This window comes from Photinus pyralis, unplaced genomic scaffold (assembly GCF_008802855.1).
Source record: "Photinus pyralis isolate 1611_PpyrPB1 unplaced genomic scaffold, Ppyr1.3 Ppyr1.4_LG5, whole genome shotgun sequence".
NCBI lineage: Eukaryota > Metazoa > Arthropoda > Insecta > Coleoptera > Lampyridae > Photinus > Photinus pyralis.
The window spans coordinates 8,308,889-8,318,613 of record NW_022170596.1 but is presented as its reverse complement, the minus strand read 5'-3'; the positions used below and the strand labels follow the sequence as shown (position 1 = coordinate 8,318,613).

The following is a 9,725-nucleotide window of genomic DNA, read 5'->3' as shown; positions in this document are numbered from 1 at the left end:
TCGTCTGTGCTGTTTAATCAACATTAAATTTGTTTCGGTTAGGTTTATGTTAGATAGTGTTGCGGAAATTTAAAGTGCATAGGTATTTAGACTTAGGTGTTTAAGGTGTGTTTACGAACCCAGTAAATTTAGAGTCTCGTGTAATTTGGGAGAGCTGAGTGTGTGATTTATAAATTGTTTGTGAAAATTTTTTTTTGTAAATCTAGTTTTTGTGGTTTTTTTTGAAGTAATGAATAGTAGCATGACGGTCTCATTTATTTATTTAAGTGTTACCCCTGAAGTTCTACGTGACTGGATTGATAGGTGTGAAATAAGTAATTAAAGTTTTTTCTTGAGGTAAGGTGAGGTGTCTACGTGACATTTCACTATTTTGTATTTTTGGTGTGGATCAGGTGGTTCAAGCAGCAATATGTAAATCCAATCTTTGGGCCTGTGGAGAGGAGAGTAGTACTAAGCAACACACTAAACCCACTGTTATCAAAGGCACATCTCGGGCGCCATGCAAAAAAATTCAAAGGAATATTCATATTTTAACTGACAAAACAATTAAAAAAAAAATTTACAGGTTTCGCAATCCATGCAAACATCGGAAACATTGGAAATGATAACCGTATAAACACCATATGTAAAATATGAATAAGTCACCCGGAAAGAACTTTGTGAATAATAAGCCTCATAACATCTCCGAAAGGAATACTGCTGAAGTCTCTTGGATTCTTTGTACGATACGATTACTTCTGCAATTACCTTACCTCTTCAATTAATCTGGTCTTGAACCGTCTACTTTTATCGTCCGATTTTAATTCCAACTTTCTGATTTCGCAATATAATTTATTAATAGCCCATTGCAAGAGCAAACCAAAACTAATTTACTTAATTTGATTCTTGAAATTTTTGCTTTCGAAGTGGAATTTTTCAATGATTGAAACTGTCTAAATACTAAAACTATCCCACATTGGTTTTACCGAAAGAATTTAATTGTAGGTACTATAATTCCACGATAAAACTGAATGGGTTCACGAAAGGTCTGGTCTAACGAAACCTCTGGGTCCGCGTTTTAAAATAAATCTACCAGAAAAATCCGCTTTAGTGAATCTGTACCTGTACAGAAGTTTGGTCAGTAAAGAAATATTACGAATATTTAACACAATCTTCTGTACAGGTACAGATTCACTAAAGCGGATTTTCTGATAGATTTATTTTAAAACGCGTCACGTGCTTGAGCTCCACCAAGGTTTAAACGCGTATGGAATTTTCTCTCTGACGGCTTTCCGCTTAGTGTCCGAAATTCGTCCCTACTTTTTCAATTTTAGACAATCCGCCTATAAAATGTCGCTAATAGGTTATATCGGACATCTTCAATCATTAACCATATTACTTCAAGTACGTATGTTGGCCGTCTAGGTATTCTCTTCTATTTACAAGTGGAGGCCAACTAGGCAGCACTTAGGCACACCAAGGGCCCATTGTGTCTATCCCCTTTCTTAGCCACTAAGTCTCTGATCAAGGTGTCACAGTGACTCACCACATGATCGGTTGTTTTATCTGCCTCGTCAAAGAATCTGTACATAGACCCTCTTACAAGCCCAATTTTATGCAGATAAAAGCTTTTATACTTGGTTCCTGTATTAAATCTAATCATTCTTCTATCTTTTTTTATCTCTGTTCGGTATATTTTGATTTTCTTTGCTATTGGGTTTAGTGGTAATCCCAAATTTATTGTATTGAATAGTGGCCGAACCCACAGCTAACGGACTCTATTAACTCGGTAATTTGTATTACTTCATGTTTGACATCTGTTGCACTATAGGTAAAACAGGCAATGATTCGCAAGTGTATATTTTTACTTGAAAATAACCCTTTAGGATTTTTTAATGCTGTTTAGAATGCCGCGTACCAAAGCTGCTCGCCTTTCCCCACTTTCGTCTATTCCGCCCGCTATCATCTGAGGATTTCATTATATAACTTCGAAACTAACATCCTATAAGTGTTTTCAACACTAAAATTGTCGAAGATCTCTCTCCCTAAACGATCAAGCGGTTTGATCAAATGTTTGATCAAGCCGCTTGACGCGCGCTTCAAACAACCATCAAGCAGGCCTTCAAACATTTGATCAAACCTCATCAGATATTTTGTTTAGTTCGTTAGTAGTTGTTCATTCGTGCGGTTCATTCGCTAAATAGTTGTCAGTGTTGTTTTGTGAGCTTCAAGTGATGGTTTCAAATACTGATTTGGCCTTCCTGGCCCTAACATTGGTTGTCCTCAACAAGCGGAAAAAAGAGAAAACGACGGTGGTCCAAGGAGTGGTACAAAATGAGAAACCGTTTTTCTCATGACCATTTAATACGTTTTCTGCGGATTTAGGAACCAGAAGACTATAGGAACTTTTTGAGAATGGACGGAGAAAGTTTCGATTATCTGCTGGAGTTAGTAAGGCCCGACATCGAGAAGAAGGATACAAATATGCGTGAAGCGATTCCTGCAAGCCAGAGACTGTCTATCACACTGAGGTATCTAGCGTCTGGTGCAGATTTGGAAGACCTAAAATTCACTTGCGCCATAGCACCTCAAACTCTGGAGTCCATCATAATGGAAACTTGTTCGGCAATAACGAAGGCATTGAAGAAAAACATTCAGGTAATTATTTTTGAAGTAAATCTATTTATATTTTATTAAGAAAAAGCACAATGAATGTTAAATACATTTAAAAACAAAAGTTCACATTGAGGTAAATGAAAAAAATTTGTCGCAGTCTCATTGTCTTGGTTTTGCCCATGATGAAAAGAAGGGCTTGGATGCGATGAGTAGATAGGCTGCGCTGAGTTGGAGTAGTCTTGCCAATTTGAACTATTCAATGATGATGAAGGTGATGTTGAAGGTGTCCAGGGTCGAATAAATTTCACTCCTTCCCTTGTTAGGGTGCCCATTTCGGCTTCAAAAATTGTATCATTAATAATTTTTTCCGCAAAACGTCGTTGATCCGGAGGAATTTTTTTCAATTTCATAGCCCACCCCTTGGCCATAATGTCCTCTTCGGTCTCAGGCCGCTTGAAATATTCGGTGGCTAGTCCCACTAATTGCTCATTAGTGTCTACTCCTTTCCTTTTATTCCTTTTTTTGAGGAGGGGGAGCTGGGTTAGAAGTTGGCGTTGTATGAATTCCAGAAGGAGATGTACTTTCTGAATCTTGAGATAGCTGCGAGTCGACATCAGGCGGTGGCTGTAACAAAAAGTAAAATACGGTTCATATAAGCTTACGAAATGTAGGCATATAAACAATTTATTACTACTAATATTTTTTAGTACGAAGTAATAGGTACTTTTTAGCGCATTTCCACAAAAATAAAAAAAAAATGCGCTATTGTGGCCACTTTGTCCGTCCGTCCGTCCGTCCGTCCGTCCGTCCGCTAACTTTGCGACGCTACTAGTTTTTTATCTTAAGAGCTATTGTTCTACTTTTTTTCGCTATTTGGTTCGTTATGGTGTCGAGTCTTGTACCAAGGAAGGAATTTTTTCTGTACCGCTTACAAAAAAAGTTATTGTAAAAAAAACAAAAAACCGTTTTTTACATGTTCCATAATTTTACACTTTTGCCGTTTATTAACGATCCTAGAGATCGTTTATAATTTTGCATTGCTATCTGTCGTCTGCCTGTTGGTCTGTCCGTCTGTTCCTTTGTCTGTCTGTCCATCTATCTGTCCGTGTGAACGATAACTTTGTTTAGAAATGTTCGATCGCTTTTACATCTCCGTTAGTTATGAACTGAATTGCATGAAATTCAATATGGGCATAGCTTTAGCCATATAATACGCAATGCCAAAAGTTGAATCGAATCGATTCAAAATTCACAGTGCCCTTTTCGCATCTCGACCATTTATAAACCGAATTGAAAACTTTTTTACTTATAAAAGTATTTGAATGAAATTTGATACATAGGCACTTGGAATAAAGGAAAATCAAACGCAAATTTCAAAATTTGGTTTTGCGCATGCGCAGTGCCAACTTTTTTATTTATGGAAGAATTTAAACGAAATTTGATACATAGGCACTTGGGATAAAGGAAAATCAAAAGCCAATTTCAAAATTTGGTTTTGCGCATGCGCAGTGCCAACTTTTTTATTTATGGAAGAATTTAAACGAAATTTGATACATAGGCACTTGGGATAAAGGAAAATCAAACGCCAATTTCAAAATTTGGTTTTGCGCATGCGCAGTGCCAACTTTTTTATTTATGGAAGAATTTAAACGAAATTTGATACATAAGCACTTCGAATAAAGGAAAATCAAACGCCAATTTCAAAATTTGGTTTTGCGCATGCGCAGTGCCAACTTTTTTATTTATGGAAGAATTTAAACGAAATTTGATACATAGGCACTTGGGATAAAGGAAAATCAAACGCCAATTTCAAAATTTGGTTTTGCGCATGCGCAGTGCCAACTTTTTTATTTATGGAAGAATTTAAACGAAATTTGATACATAGGCACTTGGGATAAAGGAAAATCAAACGCCAATTTCAAAATTTGGTTTTGCGCATGCGCAGTGCCAACTTTTTTATTTATGGAAGAATTTAAACGAAATTTGATACATAGGCACTTGGGATAAAGGAAAATCAAACGCCAATTTCAAAATTTGGTTTTGCGCATGCGCAGTGCCAACTTTTTTATTTATGGAAGAATTTAAACGAAATTTGATACATAGGCACTTCGAATAAAGGAAAATCAAACGCCAATTTCAAAATTTGGTTTTGCGCATGCGCAGTGCCAACTTTTTTATTTATGGAAGAATTTAAACGAAATTTGATACATAGGCACTTGGGATAAAGGAAAATCAAACGCCAATTTCAAAATTTGGTTTTGCGCATGCGCAGTGCCAACTTTTTTATTTATGGAAGAATTTAAACGAAATTTGATACATAAGCACTTCGAATAAAGGAAAATCAAACGCCAATTTCAAAATTTGGTTTTGCGCATGCGCAGTGCCAACTTTTTTATTTATGGAAGAATTTAAACGAAATTTGATACATAGGCACTTGGGATAAAGGAAAATCAAACGCCAATTTCAAAATTTGGTTTTGCGCATGCGCAGTGCCAACTTTTTTATTTATGGAAGAATTTAAACGAAATTTGATACATAAGCACTTCGAATAAAGGAAAATCAAACGCCAATTTCAAAATTTGGTTTTGCGCATGCGCAGTGCCAACTTTTTTATTTATGGAAGAATTTAAATGAAATGTGATACATAGGCACTTGGAATAAAGGAAAATCTAGCGCCAGTTTCAAAATTTTATTTTGCGCATGCGCCGTGCCAACTTTTTTATCTATGGAACTATTTAAGTGAAATTTGATACTTAGGCGCTTGGAACAAAGGAAAATCTAACATTAGTTTTAAAATTTAGGTTTGCGCATGCGCAGTTCCAACTTTCTTATTTAGAAAAGCATTGAAATGAAATTCTTCTCATAAACTGAAATTGAAGTAGCACGTCAAAAATGGATTGCCCATGTGCAACGCTATCTTTCATATTTGTGGGCGGATTTTTACGATTTTAACAGAAGTTGCATCTTACAAATGGGAAATGAATGCAAGTGGAAATGCGCTTTATGTAAATCGTTTACGATTACTTTTTAACTTGTTTTAAATGTGGTAATTTTTATGTAAACTTTAAAATGCTAGTATCGTTTTTTGTTTTTCGTTTAGGTTCCGAAATCGCAAGATGGATGGGAAAGAGTATCGCAGGAGTTCGAAGAACAATGGAATTTCCCCAATTGCTTAGGGAGCGCTGACGGTAAACACGTGGCAATCCAAAAACCACCCAATTCCGGATCATACTATTACAATTACAAGGGATATTTCAGCATTGTGCTTATGGCTGTTGTTGATGCTAACTACAAATTTCTGATGGTGGATGTGGGAGCGAATGGTCGAGTGTCTGATGGTGGCGTTATGAAAAACACCTTATTTTGGCGCAAGTTGTCTGAGAACCAGCTTAACTTGCCTGATCCTCGACAGTTACCAGGCACTTCTAAGAAATGTCCGTACGTGTTTCTTGGCGATGAAGCTTTCCAACTTCACCCTAATTTCATGAAACCGTACAATAGGGCTGCTCTGACAAATGATAAAACGATTTACAACTACAGACTCTCCCGAGCCAGAAGAGTAGTGGAGAATGCGTTCGGAATATTAACGAAAAGATTTAAAATATTTCAAAAACCCATTAAATTTGAGCCATTAAAAGTTAGAAAAATCGTTATGACATGTTGCCATTTGCATAACTATTTATGCTCAAAAAACAGAGCTAACTATTTGCCACCTCAGAACATTGACAATGAAGACGTTACTACTGGTGCTAAGGAACTTGGGTCATGGAGACAAGACACTCCACAGATGCTTTTCCTTCAAAAGACTAAAGGCAATGCAACAGTATTAGCAAAAACAGTAAGGGACGACTTCTGCGAGTTCTTTAACACCTCTGGGGCAGTTCCGTGGCAAAATAAGTGCCTCAATTAATAAGTGACAATATTTAGTGTTGATATATATTTAGGTTTTGAGTTAAGTACTGTATTCGTGTAATACTAAACTAATTAAAAATGTACAATAAAAATAAAATAAAAAATGAAGATATAAATACTTACCTCAGAAGTTTCAGTTGCTGCTATTTCCAACTGATCCTTTATGAAAAACATATCATTGTAATACCACAGAGACGATTCAGGGATGTCATCCGTAGACGTTCCTGATACTTTTTTCCCCTCGATGGTCTTATACATTCTATTAAAACTTGTTCTCAAATTATTAATTTTTGCTTTCAAAAGCTTCACTGTAAAATCTGGTTTCAGTACTTTTAAGGCCTCTACGATTTTTTCCAACGCTGCATTTTTTTTATTTGTATTAAAATAATCCTTGCTTTTCACCTTCCACAATTCGGGAGAATCGCGGTACAAGTCAATTAACAAGGTTATAAATTCCCGTTCCGAGTTTTCACATTCACTCTCCATGGTTTTCGCCTAGTGACTGACGCAATGTTTGACAAAAACCGTTCTAGACGATCAATCCCCTCTCCAACCGTTTGAGTCAAACAAACTTTCTATCAAACAACATCAAACCTCGCTTCAAACGTCAAACAAGTTTCTACACGTTCAAACACGTTTGATCAAACATTTGATCAAACCGCTTGATCGTTTAGGGAGTGCTTTACGATAGTTAAAACAATGTTGACTTTCGCATTAGTACAATTTACAATAAATAACAAGAAAAATAGTAACGATTTGTGATTGTTCACTGCTTGATCGGGGGCAAGTAGTAGCTTTGATACGACTTCGGTAAATAAATAAATCGGATAAATGTGCAATTATCTGCGATAGATTCTAAAAGAATCAGGTTTATTTTCCAAGGAAAACAAAACAAACATAAAAACATTTATAATGGTGTAAAAAGAAAATTATAGTTATGTGGTAGTAGTATAGAAATAGGGAAGCAAGAAACCTCGTATAAGTTGCACGTGTTGCCTGCTTTTGCAGAGAAATACTCTCGAAAGAAAATTAATTTCATGCCCCCTGAGAATGTTGCAATTAGACCTCTTAGTATTTCGATTTATTTGTGTCATCCCGAAAAAGATTTTAGTGGAAATGGTGTACAAAATGAAGTCTAATTCCCTAATTAAAACTTTTTCGCGTCATTAATCGACTAGTATGTTCCATATTGCCTAAAGAGAAAATGGCATCAAATGGAATGAACCCTTTCCGATTGTCAGTAATCTCAAATAACGCGTGCTGGCTTTTTCAACGGTAAAGAATGATTGAATCACAGAAGTGTTCAAAGAGAATACGGCGTCTAAATGATCAAGTTGAAAAGTTACCACTTATAGCTAACGGAATTCAATACCGAATAAAAGGAAATAGTTTACGAATACAACAAAAGGAACAAGATTATAACATTATCTTACTTTCGAATGTATTCCTTGAGAGGAGCATTTATGCCGAAAATAAAAGTTTTGATTGTCTTTGTCCTCGTAACAATCTTTTCCTTATTACAACAAAATAGAATGTGGACACCATTTAACAAATATTTCTCCGCCTTAATTTATTAGAGATTCATTCCTTTCTAATATATACGATGGTATTACATTATATCTTAGTAGCTGTCTGACATACATGATATTAACATTGAATGAATAGGTTATTATGTAGCCATGAATAAAAGTCGCCATCAAGAAATTGCTAAATAAAATTAAATCCAGATCACCACGGCGCGGCGCCTATAGAAAAGATTTGTGGATGTGATCACAATCTTACAGAAATTCAGTATACAGGGTATAACAATAAATTGTAGGGAGAAATGGAACAAATGCCAATTTTGGGACTTACGTATCAGCGCAGCAATTTTTTCCTCTTCTGTTTTTGGTCAGCTAACATACTGACATATATCTCTCGAACCTCTTCTTCTATGCTGTCCATGCACCTGGATTAGCAAAAGGAAATTTATCTGGCGGACTTACACTAACAGGAGCTGTGACATTAACCGCTTGAGGCTGTTTGGATGTTTTTGCAGCTGCTTCGTCTTGACACCCAGGCATGATGAATTTTTTTAAGAAACTTCCGTGTATGATTTCAACAAAATTTGTTTCTTTTTACACATTCACTAAACAATAGTACACCGTTGCCATAGTGTTTGATCATAGGGTTCGTGAATATAAAACGTAGTTTTTCACGGGTTAACTTTAACGAAGAAACCGAAAGTCCATGCGTACTAAGGTGAAATTCGACAAAGGTTGCAATTTAAACATTGTTGGGGTTATCAGCACCTAAGAACTTTCCCAGTGAAAGAAAGTTTTAAACTACTTAAAATGTAGGTTTTATGACCCATTATTCATCCCCAAATGTTCAGATTTTTTCTTCGCTCGTTTCAAACGTCATCATTGTCATATATCTCGTTGTATATATTATTTAGCCACATATTTTGATCCCGAATGCAGAGATACTGTGGAAGGACTTCTGGGATTGCAGGGTGTATGCGGCGATTCCTACATCGGGAATGAATTTGCAACAACATTTCGCGGGGGTAGAGTGACCCCTTGGATAAATCATTGGAAGTATAGGTCAACAATTTGAAAAATTATTATAAACATCGTAATAAACATGTTGCTTTCACATTTGGTAGTAATACATCTTAAAATAACTAAGATATAAATTCCAGTCTACCGGTCATTAATTAAAACCCGTTTGATTTTGTTCTTCTTTTGATTTAAAGTTCAATTTTCTATATTCCTTGTATTCTACTATAAATTTTCTGTTTCGTTTGTGGCAATCCAGATTTTTCTTATTCTCAGTGTCAAAAATGCGGGATTTGCAAACCATACCTGCGGTTGCGTTTACCAGAATCACAATACCAATTATTTTAAGCGCGGATGCACTATATAGTTTTGGAATTCAAACAAATTTCTCAAAGGATTTCTTCGGAAATTTCGTCTAAAGCAGTTTGTAGTGTTGATGATGTAAACTCTGACCAAAAAGGATCTTTAAATCAAATAATTGATCTGTGTAGGTATGTCTTTATCTGGTCTTGGTTTAGGGCGCACAACCAAAGCCGCTCACTACATTGATGTGGGTGACGCAAAATATTTTAAAAAAAGATTTAAAAAAATTTTTCCCTTTACCTCCAGCAATACGGATTCACGAAAAAAAGCTTTAGATAAAACGCTAGAAGTGGGAATTGTTCTTCCATCTACCTC

The 9,725-nt window shown here is 35.8% G+C and overlaps 1 protein-coding gene across 1 annotated transcript in view; it reads left to right on the top strand.

The window, feature by feature from the left end:
- Positions 1-2,213: 2,213 nt before the first annotated feature.
- Positions 2,214-9,725, top strand: part of LOC116170103 — a 173,242-nt gene continuing 165,730 nt past the window's right edge. The window contains exons 1-3 of the mRNA XM_031486297.1: positions 2,214-2,306; positions 2,365-2,637; positions 5,696-6,433. Of these exons, the coding sequence (XP_031342157.1) occupies positions 2,214-2,306; positions 2,365-2,637; positions 5,696-6,433 (1,104 nt within the window). The remainder of the gene's footprint in view (positions 2,307-2,364; positions 2,638-5,695; positions 6,434-9,725) is intronic.